The sequence below is a fragment of the Eptatretus burgeri genome, chromosome 2, assembly GCF_056783735.1.
Source record: "Eptatretus burgeri isolate ZD-2024b chromosome 2, Ebu_testis_v1, whole genome shotgun sequence".
Classification (NCBI taxonomy): domain Eukaryota; kingdom Metazoa; phylum Chordata; class Myxini; order Myxiniformes; family Myxinidae; genus Eptatretus; species Eptatretus burgeri.
Genome location: NC_140962.1, coordinates 145,956,482 through 145,974,268, shown reverse-complemented (window position 1 = coordinate 145,974,268; position 17,787 = coordinate 145,956,482). Strand labels below are relative to the sequence as shown.

At 42.4% G+C, this 17,787-nt stretch overlaps 1 protein-coding gene across 1 annotated transcript; it reads right to left on the bottom strand.

The window, feature by feature from the left end:
• Positions 1-596: 596 nt before the first annotated feature.
• CFAP276 (cilia and flagella associated protein 276) lies at positions 597-16,354 on the bottom strand. The gene is made up of 5 exons (XM_085871640.1): positions 15,673-16,354; positions 13,518-13,637; positions 12,793-12,908; positions 8,670-8,788; positions 597-769 (listed from the first exon to the last, which is right to left on the bottom strand). Exons 1-5 carry the CDS (start codon positions 15,748-15,750, stop codon positions 699-701), a joined length of 504 nt encoding a protein of 167 aa, XP_085727766.1. The 5' UTR covers positions 15,751-16,354; the 3' UTR covers positions 597-698.
• Positions 16,355-17,787: the final 1,433 nt, after the last annotated feature.

The following is a 17,787-nucleotide window of genomic DNA, read 5'->3' as shown; positions in this document are numbered from 1 at the left end:
TTTCGTGAATAATAAATACTCGTTCATTACAGTGTGCAAAATGATTGGGTACAACTTCCTGGTTGTGATGAAATGCGTGATCCATGATCACTGCATATCGTCAACTTGGTTTAACTGGTCTGGTTGTTCAAACAAAAATTGCCAATCAGGAGCAGATGTCAACTTATCCCTCTAGTTTTCCAATATAGAATTATGAGATGTAGTGATTTGAGACACCATTAAACAAAAACACCTGTGATTAGTCTGTCTCATCTTGTAATGGCATCTTCGGAAAGGCCAACCTTCTTACAAACTACTGACAAGCATTGTATATCCAAGGTGCCCATCACTGCTCTTCCAGTTCTCCCTTATGTATGACTGACCTATTCTGATGGGATTGTTGCAGTACGAATATCGAGAACCACGTGGCTTTTATATTAGGCCAGAAAACCTACATTTTGTTACTTTCTGCTTTTGATATTGTCAACCTGACACATGCACTGGCATTGCACATTGACATTCATTTCATTCAGTCCCCACCTATCATCAATGACTTGTCACTTTTAGAAACTGCCGCTTGGTGTATATTGAAAAATACTTGCTCAGTGTATGATGATCAATGCTTTATTATTCAGTTTTCACAAAATGTCAAGTTTGCCTAAAAAGTATTCTTTAGATGGTAATCATGAGTAAAACACAAGTATTTGTTTATGGGCAGGTTACGTGCAGTAAAAACCTCCATCTTCCTTTCTGCTGAAGCCGTTGTTTGCATTCGCCGTGTGATAACTTTCTGCAAAAAGAGATTCGCTGTTAGTACTCTGATCGATGTATTCCACGAATGTCTTTCAAGCGCAGTACGTTGATGTTCAAGGAAGTCGTTTTTGGCTCGCCTGAAACGTAGTTCCGGCAAGCTTATGGGATGGTGCGTCTGTCTGTGTCTGTCTGTCTGTGTCTGTCCACAAATACTTGCAACTTCTCTAAAACTACACAAGGGATTTTGATGAAACTTTACCACAACATTGATCACTGTGTATACCAAAGTTTGTTCATGGTATTAAAGAAAATAAAATCTCTCTTCTATATCAAGAATATAAAATCAAGTATATACTCTCTTCTCCATTACATCTTTGATGGGTCATCCATGCCTACCAGTTCCCTCATTATCTTATCTTGCCACTATCAGGGGTATTTCCCCTATGTTTTTAGGTTTATCTCCAGATCGATGATGCTTTATCATTGTTGAGCAGCCCTGCCCATGTGAAGCTGAGTAGAGTGGCCACAACTCACCATCCATCCTCTAATTCCTCACTTCGTTAACCCTGTAACATGTATCCCGATTACACGATAACATATGAAAAGGGTTCAAACACGAAAAGGTCACATTTGCATCATTTTCAGAAAATGATGAAAGAGATCCTTGGGAGGGGGAAGGAAGATGAGGATTTGTGAGCAGACTTGCTTCAACTCTATCATTGATCTGACCACGGTTACAAGTAAAACTAGAACTGCCACTTTATAACTGCTGGCAGTGATGACCGGGTACCCAGACGTCCACCTTTGATACAACATGAGACTTAAATGATAGTCGCAAAGTTTCCCTTCGATAGGATAAGTGGTTCCGGAGAAAACATTATTTAATAGTGATATAAATATAGCCCTGCTTCGATACAGTGCGGGACTGACTAGTTACGAACCGGGTAGCACTAAGTGTTCAATCTAATTATTACGTATGCAGTTAGCCCTTTTTCCTGGGGACATTGGCGGTATCAATTGAATTGCTATTTCTGTACCCTTAAACGCTTTCAGGTGCAGCCAAATGAGCCTTCTGGAAAAAAAAAACAAAAATCTAAAAGTTCTGATTCAAATAATTAAATAATTCTGGCTGCCAAACCACGTGGCCGATCGGGTTGAAATTTTAAACCTACGTTTCACATGTAGGCTAGATTATAATTGTGAAGTTTCGCATATATTGAAGCAGCGATTCCAGAGTAAACATTAATTAATAGCTAACGTAGTGAGCTTCATACTTAACGCATGCACATGAGAGAATAGGAAACAACACAATATCCTGGCAATTTGGAATCCGTGTCTTTGGCTATGACCTTTTTGCTTCTGTTTTTTTTGCTTCCGGTTTTTTTTGCACGGGGATTGATGCATGCCGGGAGATAAAGGCATCGTCAGAGACATGAAAGACCCAAATATCAGGCATGGTGTACATTTCCTCTACTGATTTTAATAAAGATATCTCCCGCATCATCAAAAAATAATTTATAATCGTGATTTACATTATTTGATCGCTGATCCCGAATCCAGGCCGAAGTAACCGGAAATTGCGTATACAGTTGTGAACAAGTTATAGGTAAAGTCAGAAGCGAATGTAATAAGAATTCTACGTTCGCTTCTGGTATTTATTTTTTTTCGATGAGATCCTGTTCTAGGTGGTGTAGTTGTCGTTGTGAAGGTAATGTTGCGGATTTTTTTTTTTCAGATGAGATCCTGTTCTAGGCGGTGTAGTTGTTGTGAAGGTAATGTTGAGGTAATATTTATTTTTTTAGATGAGATCCTGTTCTAGGCGGTGTAGTTGTCGTTGTGAAGGTAATGTTGAGGATTTTTTTTTTCTTCAGATGAGATCCTGTTCTAGGTGGTGTAGTTGTTGTTGTAAAGGTAATGTTGAGGTAATATTTATTTTTTCAGATGAGATCCTGTTCTAGGTGGTGTAGTTGTTGTGAAGGTAAGTTGAGGTAATATGCAGTAGTGTTATCACGGTTATAGGAATGCACAAATAATTAATTTGATCTATATAATAGTATACCCAATCACACCTTTATGACTAAAAAAATTAACAACAAAACTAGAGAGTAAATACTCTGACAGTTTTAAGTCTACCTAATTTTATAATAAAGATATCTCCCGTATCATCAAAAAATAATTTTTAATCGTGATTTACATTTTTGATCGCTGATCCCAAATCCAGGCCGAAGTCACCGGAAATTGCAGCATCGAATGTAAGAAGAATTCTACGTTCGCTTCTCGGCTTTGCCTATTCCATATTATTTATCCTTCAATCCAACATGCCTGCCAAACCATGGGGCCGATCGAGTTGAAATTTAAACACTTCATTCCACATGTCTGCTGCATCATCTCTCTGAAGTTTCACATTTATTGATATTGCAGTTCCAGAGTAAACATTAATTAATATTTTTCCCTTCAATCCAATATGGCTGCCAAACGATGTGTCGTACATCAAAAGGGGGGGGAATAACTTTTTGTTCGTCATGGAGAGGCGGTGATACATGTGGAATTTTGCCTCTATCTGTTCAGCCTTTTCAGAGAAGAAGACTTTTAATGTTATTAATTTTCAATCCAATATGGCTGCCGTACCATGTGCACTATCACAACATAAATTTAAATTTTCCATATAATGGGGAAGTGGATTATGCTTAAGTTTTGTGTTGATCGGACAAGGTGCGTTTTTCGATCCAAGATGGCCTCCAAACCATGTGACTTGTGACATCATAATTTTTTACTGTTTCTGCAGGCATGGGGGTAGATGATAGTTGCCAAGTTTCGCTTTGATAGGTTATGTGGTTCCAGAGAAAACATTATTTATTATAATTCTTGAATCCAACATGGCTGCCAAACCATGTGACCTATCAATTAGAAATTAACAAACTTATATTCTCTAGTCATGTGCAATCCGTATGTGACGTTTCCCCTTGACCTGACCAGCCGTTCTGGAGAAGATGTTTGAAGGTTTTACGGTAAATTCAATATGGCCGCCAAACCATGTGACCTATCAATTAGAAACTAACAAACTTGTGAAAGGATGTATTGGGGAAAGTGTGTGTGTGTGTGTGTGTGTGTGTGTGTGTGTGTGTGTGTGTGTGTGTGTGTGTGAATTTTTGCCACAATCTGTCCAGCTGTTCTGGAGAAGAATTTTTTCAATCCAAGATGGCTGACGAACCTTGTGACCTATGACATGATAATTTTATATTCTGCTTCCAATCGTGTAGTGGAACAAGTGTGTTAAGCTTCGTGTTAATCGGATAAGGTGCTTTTTTCTATTCAAGATGGCTGCCAAACCATGTGACTTGTAATGCCATGATTTTTACCATGTATGCAGACATGATGGAAGATAATATTTGCAAATTTTCGCTTCGATAGATTAAGCAGTTCCAGAGAAAACATTATTTAATATTTTTCTTAAATCCAACATGGCTGCCAAACTCTGTGACCTATCAATTATTTATTAACAAACTTGAATTCCCTACGTGTGTCGAATACAATTGTGAAGTTTCCCCTTGATCCGACCAGCCGTTCTGGAGAAGATGCTTAAAGGTTTTAAGGTCAATTCAATATGGCCGCCAAACCATGTGACCTACAATTAGAAATTAACAAACTTGTAAAAGGACGTCATGGGGAATGTGTGTGTAAAGTTTCTCCTCAATCTGTCCAGCCGTTCTGTAGAAGAAGATTTTTTTTTTTTAATTCAAAATAAGATGGCTGCTGAACCAAGTCACCGATGATGTCACAATAATTTTTTTCTCGGGTGAATTGTGTCGATGATGTTCAAGAAATTTCAGATTTTTCATATGCAGCGTTCTACTTGATGAATTTTCACCGGCATACCGCTTCACCGATGACGTCACGAAAAATCACCCGTATTCCCCATAGGGAACTTATTAAAATGTATGAAGTGAAATATTTTTCCATTGCACCGTTTCAGAGATAGAAGTCCAAAGTTTATCGGTTTTTTTCAAGATGGTGCCCATACCACGTGACCTATGACGTCACAATTATAAACTAAGTATGCTATCAAAAAAGATACATACTATGGTGAAAATTTAGTGTCGATCGGACTTACCGTTCCAGAGAATATGATTTTTAAAGTGAAAAAGCCTGCAAATTGCCGGAGTAAGAAAAATAATGAATAAGAAATAAACAGAAGAAAAACAATAGGTTACCCAGTCCATTAGACTGGGTACCCTAATAAACAGCAGAAAAACAATAGGTTACCCAGTCCATTAGACTGGGTACCCTAATAAACAGAAGAAAAACAATAGGTTACCCAGTCCATTAGACTGGGTACCCTAATAAACAGAAGAAAAACAATAGGTTACCCAGTCCATTAGACTGGGTACCCTAATAAACAGAAGAAAAACAATAGGTTACCCAGTCCATTAGACTGGGTACCCTAATAAACAGAAGAAAAACAATAGGTTACCCAGTCCATTAGACTGGGTACCCTAATAAACAGAAGAAAAACAATAGGTTACCCAGTCCATTAGACTGGGTACCCTAATAAACAGAAGAAAAACAATAGGTTACCCAGTCCATTAGACTGGGTACCCTAATAAACAGAAGAAAAACAATAGGTTACCCAGTCCATTAGACTGGGTACCCTAATAAACAGAAGAAAAACAATAGGTTACCCAGTCCATTAGACTGGGTACCCTAATAAACAGAAGAAAAACAATAGGTTACCCAGTCCATTAGACTGGGTACCCTAATAAACAGAAGAAAAACAATAGGTTACCCAGTCCATTTGACTGGGTACCCTAATTAATGGAATAAAACTGCTTTCGAAACCAAGTGGCCTTACATTTGACTTTTGGGGCTAAAAACGACATATAGCACGATATTTCAAAGTGAACGGGTTTTGGCAAAACTTGGTGGATTGCTTGGGTCGTGACGAGAAACAGCCGATTCGATTTTGGTTCAGATTCAGACCCAGATCTGGCTTATCATTGAGATACAAAACTTAAACTGTTCAGCCTGCTAGAGGTATGTGCTCTTCTGAGTGTCATTCTAGTTTAGTACATTAATTACCACTACCACCAGCCAGTTGTTCTGATGTTGAGAGTTAAAGTTGTGATGGTACAGCAATCAGTCTGTAACCAAACATAGAAGAAAATTAAATGATGAATATCTTCTTTTAAATGTCAGGCATTGCCTTGAAAGCTCACAGGTGTACTGGTGAGCACTTTTTGTATCCATTGTCAAGGCTCACGGAAGAGCGAGAACACTGAATGGATCAGAATGCAACAACAAAAGGAACAGTAGAGAGGGTGGAAACACCAACAGCAGCATTGAAGGATAAAATGGAGAAACATGGACAAATAAGGGAAGAAGGAATGTGGGGTAGGAAAGCATGCATGGGATGGAAAAGATCATGGTTTTCTTTGGGGAATGATCTGAGCTGGTGAACAGCTGTCTTGAAGACTTGGAGGGAGGAATGAGACTAAAGATAATGTGAACGTTGATTTCACAGTTGGTAAAGAAGAAAAGCAAGTGAGTGGAGGTGAGCAGTCATTCTGGATATTGGGAATTTCACCAGAAGGAGTTGATGGTGGACAGCTTGTACCCTGGAGTAACCTTGGGGTGGGAGAAAAGGCATTGAATTAGCAGAGGGTGCAAGACCAGAAAGGCAGGGGTAGAAGACAGAGAGACCACTGAACTGTCTGTTGGGAAAGATGGACAGCTTCATTGTGGGATATTCCAATGATTTCCACAGCGTCAAGCTGAGCAAAGCCTGGTGTTGGCTTAGTGGTTAGGGTGGCTGGCTTGAGATCTTTGGGTCCTGAGCTTGAGACTGTCGGCCGTTGATTTAACACCAGGTGGGGTTGCCTCAGCCTGTCATCCTTCCGATGTTGGTAAAATGAGTACCAGTGTATTGGTGATGGGGCATTGCATCAGTGGCACAGCCGCATCTTCAGCCAGTGATGCTACCTGCAGCCTTGTGCTGCATATGAAGGAGGAGGGAAGCTGAGCAAGATATGAGGCAGGGGAGCTTGCTCAGATGGGAAGAACAGTACTCCATCAAGCTGTGGATGAAAGCCTTGTAGGTGGATAGGCGTTCAGGTGTGCCAAGGAAGGACTTTGTACAACGGAGGATGCCCATTCGGCAGCTGGCTTTGGAGGCCATCTTTGAAATGTGGTTTGCCTGAGAAAGATCATGGCTGATGGTGAGAACCAGGAGTTTAAATGACTGACCTTCTTTTGGAGAGAGAGGGTGAGAGGGTTTGACTTTGAGTTAGTCTGGATTGAAAGACATGTTCAAAATATTTGACCAGTTTGAGATTTTTCAAGGTGTGAAGAGAGGGAAGAGGATGCAGCCTTCCTGTCTGAAGGATGAGGTATGTCATGGCAGAGGGTGGAGTCATCAGAAAATAGATAAAGAGCATTCTCCAGAGAGATCATTTTTGAAGATCAGGAATAGGACAGGGCCCAGAACGCACTGCCTTGGGCCACTCCAGCCTTGACAGGGAGAGGTGACAAAAGGATTACATTGAGAGCCCCACACTGGCTACGAGAACAGATGAAGTCAGTAACCCAAGAGTGGAGTTTACCTTGGATGCCATAGACAGAGTGTTTGGAGGGCAAGGCGGAACGCCAGACTGTATCAAAAGTTCAAGACAAAATAGAAACATGTCCTTGCAACATATCCTTTGAAATGAATAGCCTTGAGTCAGAAGCCAACCAAAATGACAGACACAAACAGCCTGATCAAACAGTCGATTTTTATTTATATAAACAATGCACGTGGTGAAGCAATTTAAAACTTGTATTCAATGCAATCCTAAGAAGAATATGACAAAAGAAGTACTGCAAAAGTCCCGTAATTGAGTGATCAGGCCAAAAACGATATCGAGCAATATGTTTCAAAAAGTTGTGAACGGGTTTTGTCAAAACTTGGTGGATTAGTTGGGTGGGTGACTACAACAAGCCAATTAGATTTTGGTTCAGATCTGGATCCAGATCCGGCCAATCAGTGGGATACAAAACGTAAACTGTTCACCCTGGCGGTGTAGGGCTATTCAATTGAAACGACAACGGCACTCGGTAGAGTGCTTGCCTCCGCCAGGCTGAACAGTTTACGTTTTGTATCCCACACCCCAATGATAGGCTGGATCTGCATCCGGACCTGAACCAAAATCTAATCAGCCTGTTCATGTCACCTACCCAACTCATCAACCAAGTTTTGTCCGAATCCGTCAAACGTTTTCGATATCGTGCTGTATATCGTTTTTGGTTCCATCAATGGTGAAGAATCGCTTAACAAATTTCAAATCCGGATATTCATCAAAATCCAATCAATTCGTCCTTGTCACACACCCAACCTGTCCAACAATTTGCATCTGAATCCGTCCACAACTTCATCTGATCATCTGATATCCCACTCACAGTGAGACAGACAGATAGGAGTGAAAACGTAACCTCAGTCCACCTTCGGTGGCGGAGGTAATTACCAGAACATGCACTTTTTATATTACGTACTTATTTCTCTGAGATACCCTTGGAAAGGTATAACAAGAGTGTGTTTGTTCGCTGTGGCTCTATGACATCACAATGCTTCGAGTGCAGCAGTAAATAGTTAATGAAATGCCGAGAGCGCAGCGGCATTGTTCTCCTTCTCCCGCACAAATGAGATCCATTTCGTAATCCTGAATAACTTTGCCATTTGGTTTATGGCATTGCAAAGATACGTGTCTTCCAAATTACACTTCAGAAAGAGAAAGAGAAAGACAGTGATGTAACTTTTAACCAGGAGTGGGATACTGGAAGAGTGCGTGCCTTGGGAGGAGCCAAGGAGGGTCGGAGGGCCGAGAGAGCAGAGGGAGCTAGACTGAAGGAGAGATGGTATAAAACAGGACTCTCAACTTTTGCTCACTCCACAGAAATTGTCTTACCGATGGTTCCCTTTCTGCTGTAAATGGAGCTCTTGGTTGGACTCGTCCATTTCACGAGAGGGGAGTTCATGGGGTCATGATCCAGCACAAATTCCTTTGTTCTGTTCTTAAGAATCCGTCTGAATCGAGAGAACAAAACAATGCTCGTAACTAAATCATGTTTTACTATCTTACACAATATAACGTTCGCCTCATTTCCCATTGTTTAGAAAACAATGCAAAAATTAAGCAGTGGGTTGCCATGGTGATGTGAATACTCTTTGTTCTCTGATGGATGACAAAACTTACACCGATACTTAAAGTGTGTAAGTATGAATGCAGGGTGTTTCAAAAAAAGTGGATTATTTGAACAGCCTGACTTTCAGTTTTGTTTTTTTTTTAATGCTACACTCCTCTCTCTGGCAGGTTATGTTGGTGGTGGTCGTGGTGGTGGTGTCATTTCTAACAAGTAGTCAGGAGCACCCTACGTCATCTACACTGGTCACAGTGGAACAAAAAGTGAAAATCGTCACTTTTTGGTATGAGACAAAATCCTACGTGCAGGTGCGCCAACGATACTGTCAGTATTACAATGTTCACACCTGTAAAGGACCTTCTGATGGGAGCATTCAGTAGTGTGGAGTGCATCCAAGCACATGGAAGTGTGAAAAAAATCAAAATAGAGGCAGCAGTGGCTGCCCAGCAAGTGTTAATAGGAACAAGGGAACATTGATCTTGTGAGAGATTCTGATATCGAAAGTCCTAAAAAATCCTACTGTCAGCGTTCCCGAGAACTGGCGATCTCAAACTCATCTGTGTGGCGCATTCTCACTTCTGAACTCAAGTTCTACCCCTACGTCATATCCGTAAGGCATAAACTAACTCTGAATGACATGGCAAGCCGAGTAACAATGTGTGATTGGTTCAATGACTGAATGGAAAAGTCCCCAAATTGGATCAACTCCTTGTGGTTCGGTGATGAAGCACACTTCCATTTGATTGAGGCTATCAACAATCGCAACAACATCTTCCGGGGGGTGCTGAGCCTCCTGAGGAGGTGTGTGAGATGTCTCTTCAAGGGCCCCAAGTCCACTTGCTTCTGTACATTGAATGCCAGATGGAGTATGCTGGGACCACACTGTTTCGTGGACACCAATGGAAAGACGGTGATAGTCAACGGCAAGCAGTACCGTGAGGTCTTGCACCAATTCCACGCTGATCTTGCTAAACTACTGTCTCCAAACCAACTCAGACTTGCATGGTTCATGCAGGACGGTGCCCCACCATACACTGCAAGTGAAACCATCGACTTACTCCGCCAGTTTTTCGGAAATCATGTCAGCCTGGGCACAGCGCATGAGTTGGCACCCCAAAGCCTGGGTTTGAATCCATTGGATTTTTTTTTCTTTTTGGGGTGCTGCGAAAGGTCAACTTTACGCCAACAACCCTCAAACCTTTGCTACTCTGAAGCAGGAAGTGGAGGACTACCGTCAGGCTTCCACTACAGCCATTTGCAGATGGGGTTGTGGAGAACTTCAGTCAGGATCAAAGCCTGCTCCACTCCAGAGGTGGAGCACACATTGAAATGCTTCTCAATTTATTCTGCATTTGAACCTGATTGATTCATTATAAGTATTGATTATTGGTTGCGGTGATCATCCACAGCCGGTAGTTAAGACAATCCCTTATTTAATTTGTGAATGTAGCATTGCATAATTAACAATGTCTAAAATTGTTTATCCCTTGTAATCAAGCATGAAGCATCATTCGTGAGTCAGCTTCTTCATGGGTACCGGGCTGGAGCTGGGACACATCTGATGGCGAAACTGACAGAGCAGACTTGCCTTGAGGAACAGTGAGAAAACTCTTCCAGTTGTGAGGAATGGATGTATTTGCAGAAACACGGACTGGCACAACAACTCCACGGGATTGTCCGGTATGTGACTTGAAGCTATCATATTTATGTGTGTCCCATAACACACGTAACTGTGTGAAAGTCTGCAACTTCCGAAGAAGGTAGGGAATCGATAAATCTTGTGCATGGTCACAAAATGTCTTGATCAACGAATTGGATTTTATTTTTGATCAAGTGTGCGCATCAGTGCAGCTCCATCAATGATCTTACATCTATTTGAGGAACTTCATCTGGTCTCGGTGCTAAACGTTCTCCATAAGGTAATAGGTCAGCCTTGTTGGCATCACACATCACATTATTTTCATGTGCGGAGAACGAGTCCATATCTCCATCACTGGATTGGCAACTAATGTACATCCTGGAAAATCAGTTTAGGTCACTTTTCAAACTGACAGCCTTTTTATGTGATCTTGATGATGCTTTATTTATGCCTCCGCTGACAAAGTCGCTGGAGATATAATATTTTCGGGTTGTCCGTACGTACGTCTATGCTAACTTTCAATGTTTTCTCTACAACGGCTTATCCAATTGACACGAAATTTTCACAATGGCTGCCACTACTCATGGAGAATGTGTAATGATAATGATGATGTCATAGGTCACTTGGTGTGGCTGCCTTGTTGAAAAAAAAAAGGGGGAAAACTTTGGACCTCTATCTCCTAAACCGCTCCATGGAAAAAATTGAAACTTCGCTCATAGCAAGTACTCCCCATGGGAAACAAGTGTGATTTTTTTTTTTATGATGTCATAGGTGCCTTCGTTATGACGTCATAATTGCATACGTGAAATGCTTTGTCTGATCAGCAAGAAAAATTTTGAAGGTCATCGAGGGCTAAATTGTATTTAAAAATTATTTCTGTTGAACCGCTTCATCAATCGATGTGAAACATCACAGTTATGATCGAGTCGTCATGTGGAATATACGTTTTAAATTTCAACCTGATCGGAGGCATGCTCTGGCAGGCAGAATTATTTAATATTTTGAATCTGGGTTCAGGGATTTCAATCATACTCGGTACCAGTATGTATGATGATGTCATAATGTGGGTGGAGGCATATCTGGCGACGTGTTGAAGAGTGCCCTCATAGTTTGTACCTGATTTTAACAAAGACTGTTTTTGGAAATTGTCACAGAAACTGCTGGTGGCTGGACCTGCAAGACATTCTTCTACAAATGTATGGTCCTGTTTCTTTCCAAGATCCTCTACTGTTTGAACAGCTTGTACCACCTCCTCTGACCTGATGACTTTACTATCCAATGCAAAGCGGCCATGACTGTCTTCAGAAAATGGATTTCTCGTTTCCTCTAGAGCAGTGACCACATGTTTCACATCTTCAGTCAATGATTTCTGGATGATAGGAATTTGTTTGTGATGACGATCAGTGTCCTTTCTCTTGGATGAATGATTTGCTCCACACACATCCAGAATCCTTGCTATCTCGGGACCTGCAATAGATATTGACACTATCACAACCACCACCACACAAAGTAACCCCTAGACCTGAACGTAAACAAACATGCACGAGTTCAATTTAAAATCTAAGATACATAATTAGTAATCTGGATAATAATTCTTATTTCCATGACCTATTTTGCAAGAACTTGTACAGTGAGAAAAGTTGCATGGAACATGTTTGCTGGTCTGTTAAAACTGATCCCTGAAATGAAGTTAATGTATTCATAACAAGAAATGTATAACAATAAGTTTATTAAATATTCTGGTTCGTAATTGGTTAGGATATTAACAAGTCAGCTACAATGTAACATTTTAAAATGCCCTCCTCCTACTCCTCCTTTGTATGCAGTACAAGGCTGCATCATTGGCTGAGGGCACAGCTGTGCCACTGTTACCAGGAAGCTGGTACTTATTTCACCAACCTCACAAGGATGACAGGCTGAGTCAACCCCACCTCGTGTTAATTTAACGGCCCAGGGAGCTTGAAGTCAGAATCCAAAGATTCAAAGCCAGCCACCTCAACCGCCAAGCCAACACCAAGCTTTTTCCTAAATTCCCAAAAAATATTCTTCGATATTCCAGCGGCATATTTCAAAGTAAAATTTGAGATAGGAAGCCTTAGAGTGAGGGCTCGTTTCCGACACTTTTTGAAATCGAAATGTTGCTTTCTTCCCCAAATGAACGTGCCATTCCATTTTTGTGGCATATCCACCCCAGGAAATGGCAAAAAGAAAGTCCATGACACCTGCCCCTTAATTTAAGAATGACTCACCCATGGTCATCCCCCAAAGTCTCCTTCTGTATCAAAGTCCTGCTCTTGTCCCGCAGGAACTCAGTGCTGTGATCGTACTGTGCTTTGAGCACGAAATCCAGACTGTCGCGCGGGGCCTTGGGAGGAACAACAAGGACACATTCATTCATCATGGTGTTGATTATATTGGCAGGTCGATTTATATATTAAACAAAAGGCTTACAGGATGCTTTAGACTTTAGAGGTACGCACACTCACCTCTAAGATGTCCAGCCTGGGTTCGAATCCCGACCCAGCTATAAACTCTCATCCTGGTGTTTCACAGGTAGGGTGATTCAATATGTGTGTACCGTCCCTCGGATGGACGTTAAGACGGGTGTCCTGAATGCTGTCTTCCAGCATTCGTTGGAGGACTTTGAAGATCCCACAGTGTCCTTCGTGAAGTGTCGGCGAACTATTGCCAGAAGCATGGATAAAAAGTCTGTACAAAAGCTCTGGTTATATGGAAATTCAGGTGGATGTACGTTGAATCTACAGGTGTTTTATGTTGATCCATTTCCAAACCGAACATACAACTAAACCAGTTCAATGATCCCCCTTCTCGGGGTCTCCCACAATACCTCCAGGCTCCTCAACAGCATAACCAGGACCCAGGAAGCTGTACATTGAAGAGGAATGGAACACAGCAAGCACGATCTGCTCCACATGGACCACCTTTACTCGACACCCAATCAGGAATCACATACCTGTGGATCGAAGTAGTCAAACACAGCTCGGGCGCTGTTCAGGGTGTGCGTGGTGTGCAGACGCTTCCACGGTGAGTCGTCCCGAAACACGAGTGCACCACCTTTGGTGTGCGGATACTTCTGCGGATACAGTCACATGCACGATGCAGTCACAGTATATGCATAACATACCATGTTGGTACGTACAGTACATGGACGATTCAGGAAACGACGAATGGAGTTCACACTGGAAAGAGGAGCTCAAGTGTAGCACGGTCAAAGACCTGCAGGAATGAAGACCCTCGTACGGCCGTACAGGTACACACAGGTACAGACAGGTAGGAATCAATAGGATGCTGAGTAACGTTTATTGCATACCCACGTGTTGGTACTGAGGACCCCAGGGTCCAGAAACCTTCAAACTTCCTTCGTTGAACTTTCAATTATTTAAATACTAGTATGGGCTCGTAGGTGCGTGCCCGCAGGTGAGTGCCAGCATGTGCAGCCCTCTCTCGCCCCCCTCTCTCGCCCCCCTCTCTCGCCCCCCTCTCTCGCCCCCCTCTCTCGCCCCCCTCTCTCGCCCCCTCTCTCGCCCCCACTCTCATCCCCCCTCTCTCGCCTCCTCTCTCACCCCCCTCTCTCCCCTCTCTCCCCCTCTTCTGTCCCCCTCCTCTGTCCCTCCCCTCTCTTCCCCCCTCTCACCCCTCTCTCGCCCTTCTCTCTTCCCCCTCCTCCTCTCTCCCTTTTCTTGCCCCCTCTCTTGCCCTTCTCTCTCCCCCTCCTCTGTCCCCTCCTCTCTCCCTCTTCTCTCTCGCCCTTCTCTCTCCCCTCCTCTCTCCCTTCTCTTGCCCCCCTCTCGCCCCCCTCTCTCACCCTTCTGTCCCCCCTCCTCTCGCCCCTCTCTCGCCCTTCTCTCTCCCCCTCCTCTCGCCCCTCTCTCGCCCTTCTCTCTCCCCCTCCTCTCTCCCCCCTCCTCTCGCCCTTCTCTCTCCCTCCCCTCTCTTGCCACCTCCCCTCTCACCCCCTCCTCTCTCCCCCTTCCTCTCTCCCCCTCCTCTGTCCCTCCCCCTCCTCTGTCCCTCCCCCTCTCTCTCTCCTCCCCTCTCTCCCCTCTTCTCTCCCTCCCCACTCTTGCCCCCCTCTCACCCCCTCTCTCGCCCTTCTCTCTCGCCCCTCTCTCCCCCTCCTCTCTCCCCCCTCCTCTCTCGCCCCCCTCTCTCTGTAAATGTATTCACAAATGTCTACCAACCACGACGATTAATTCCAACCTTGGGAAAAAACAGCTGTCAAACCCTTGGGAAACAGCTGTTTCCCTCGGGAAAATTCAAACCTTGGGATTAATTAATAATTTGAAGAATAATCAAACCTTGGGAGTTAATAATTAAATAAATTAATAATTAAATCATAATCAAGTCTTGGGATTAATTAATTATTTCAAACCTTGAGAAAGAACAGCTTTCAAACCTTGGGAGACACTTGGGAAACAGCTGAAATGGATGAGGAAGAACGATATCAAACTTTAAAAAGGCACATACCCAGGTCCCCAGTGTCGATTGTGACGTCATACCAAACGAAGAAGAAAAAGAATTGTGACGTCAATCGTGAAAAAATAATTATTATTAAATAAACATTGATTGTGACGTCATAGCGCCGTGTCCTGTCATTGGTCGACAGATAAATGGCCGTAACTCGGGAACCGCTCGTCCGATCGATATCAAACCTCGAAAAGGCACATCCGCGGGTCGCCGGCAATATTCCTGGCAAGTTTCAATCCGATCGGACCGGCAGTCGTCGAGAAACGGCGGTCGCAGACAGACAGACACACAGAGATTGCTGGAATTATAGATAGATGTACATCCAGAGAAGTGGGATGGTTCAGGGTGGGGCTTATACGTCAATCAGGTGCAGGACAAAGACGTTAGTACCAAGTAGACATCAATGTACTTTTACATCCATTACAATTTACAACTGACAGAGAAGAAACACATTTGGTTTATGGATGGGATTTGAACCTTGTAGTCTCACATACCGAACACCAACAGTAACAGGTCAATGAAGATGTCCATTCGGCAGTGACGTCATTAAACTCATCATTAGCCAATCATTATCTCGTGTCAACAATTAATTTAACCCACTTGGCACATTTTTTTTGTGGAAGCGAGAAAACGAAGCTCACTTTTATTCGCCCTTTGTCAGTGACGTCACGATCGGTGCCAAGTTTCGGCAGTGGGCCGGGGCCGCGGGGATCGATCATTGTGCGGCGACCTCTCGATGTCCAGAACGGTTCAGGGGGGACACTGCCACGCTCGCGGGACCTCCAAGCTCACGTGACCTCCAGGCTCGCGGGACCTCCAGGCTCACGTGATCTCCAGGCTCGCGGGACCTCCAGCCTCACGTGACCTCCAGGATCGCGTGACCTCCAGCCTCGCGGGACCTCCAGCCTCACGTGACCTCCAGCCTCGCGGTCCCAGCTTTGTTGTGACGTCGTTGCTACGAGACGTGGACGTTCACAGCGTGTCATAACAGCGTCGTCGCTCAGTGGGATGCTTGTCTGGGTTCGAATCCGAGACGCCCGTCCTGACTTTTTCTTAAATAAATTTACAAGTTGAAACATTGAAGCCGGCTGTCCTGTCGTAGAGTTTTAGAACTAAAAACGGAGTGGGTTTTTTTAAATTTATTAAATAATACCGTTAAAGTTAAAGCGAGATTAACCAGTTTTAGTGTTCCAATCACCTCCCGTCTCATCAGGGTGACACTCGAGGTCCCCTGCCTTTTGGGTGGTTGGAGGAATCGATCTGTGTCACATGAAAGATAAATGTTCAACACGGTTTTTGAAATATCACGTACACAATGTAAGTTAATGAGATGGTTGCCATGGCAACAGAATTCAGCCAATCACAACCGTAATCTAACAGGTTGTCAGGTTGAGATAATGTCCTTCAGAATAGATATCTGCCAAATGAAAGCCGTGTTCAACGGTTTTTTTTATTTAAATGTTTTTTATTTGAATTTTTTTTATGTTTTTGTTTTTTTAAATATAAATAATAAATACACAAAAAAAAAAACACAAACAGATGATCGGTCGGGCAGACGGAGTCCATTTTAATGTCCCCTGTCCCCGACCTTGACAATAATATGGCACATCAAAAAATATATATATTCTGAAAAAAAAAATTCAAATATACATTTGCAGGTTTTTTGGGGTTGAAACAAATATAGTTTTAAAGTGAGAAATGAACAAACAGACAGCACATTCACTTTTTTATGAGACCCTCTTACAGATGTTACAATCATGATACAGGTATGCAATCACAAACAAGCAATGTATTGACTGGGGATTGAACACAGACCTCTGACAGGCCTAAACGTTCAAGGGTTCTACTACTAAACTACTATTGTTATATCACTAAACGACCATTGTTCTACCACTAAATTATCCTTGTTCTATCACTAAACTACCATTTTTGTACCACTAAACTACTATTGTACTATCACTAAACGATTTTTGTTCTACCACTAAATTATCATTGTTCTACCACTAAATTATCCTTATTCTATCACTAAACTACCATTTTTGGAACACTAAACTACTATTGTTCTTCCACTAAACTACCATTGTTCTACCTCTAAACTACTATTGTACTATCACTAAACTACCATTGTTCTATCACTAAACTACCATTGTTCTTCCACTAAACTACTGTTGTACCTATCCTCAGCCTGTATCACGAAACGATTATTGTTCTATCACTAAACGGGCATTGTTCTACCGTTAAATCATGATTGTTCTATCACTAAACTACCATTGTACGATCACTAAATTACCATTGTTGAACCACTAAATTACCACTGTTCTACCATGACACTACCATTGTTCTATCATGAAACTATTGTTCTATCACTAAACTACCATTATTCTGGCATGAAACTACCATTGTTCGACCAATAAACTACCATTGTTCTACCACTAAACTACCATTGTTCTACCACTAAATTATCCTTCTTCTATCACTAAACTACCATTGTTCTACCACTAAATTATCCTTGTTCTATCAGTAAAACTACCATTGTTCTACCACTAAACTACTATTGTTCTATCATGAAACTACTATTGTTCTATCACTAAACTACCATTATTCTGGCATGAAACTACCATTGTTCGACCAATAAGCTACCATTGTTCTACCACTAAACTACCATTGTTCTACCACTAAATTATCCTTGTTCTATCACTAAACTACCATTGTTCTACCACTAAACTACCATTGTTCTACCACTAAACTACCATTGT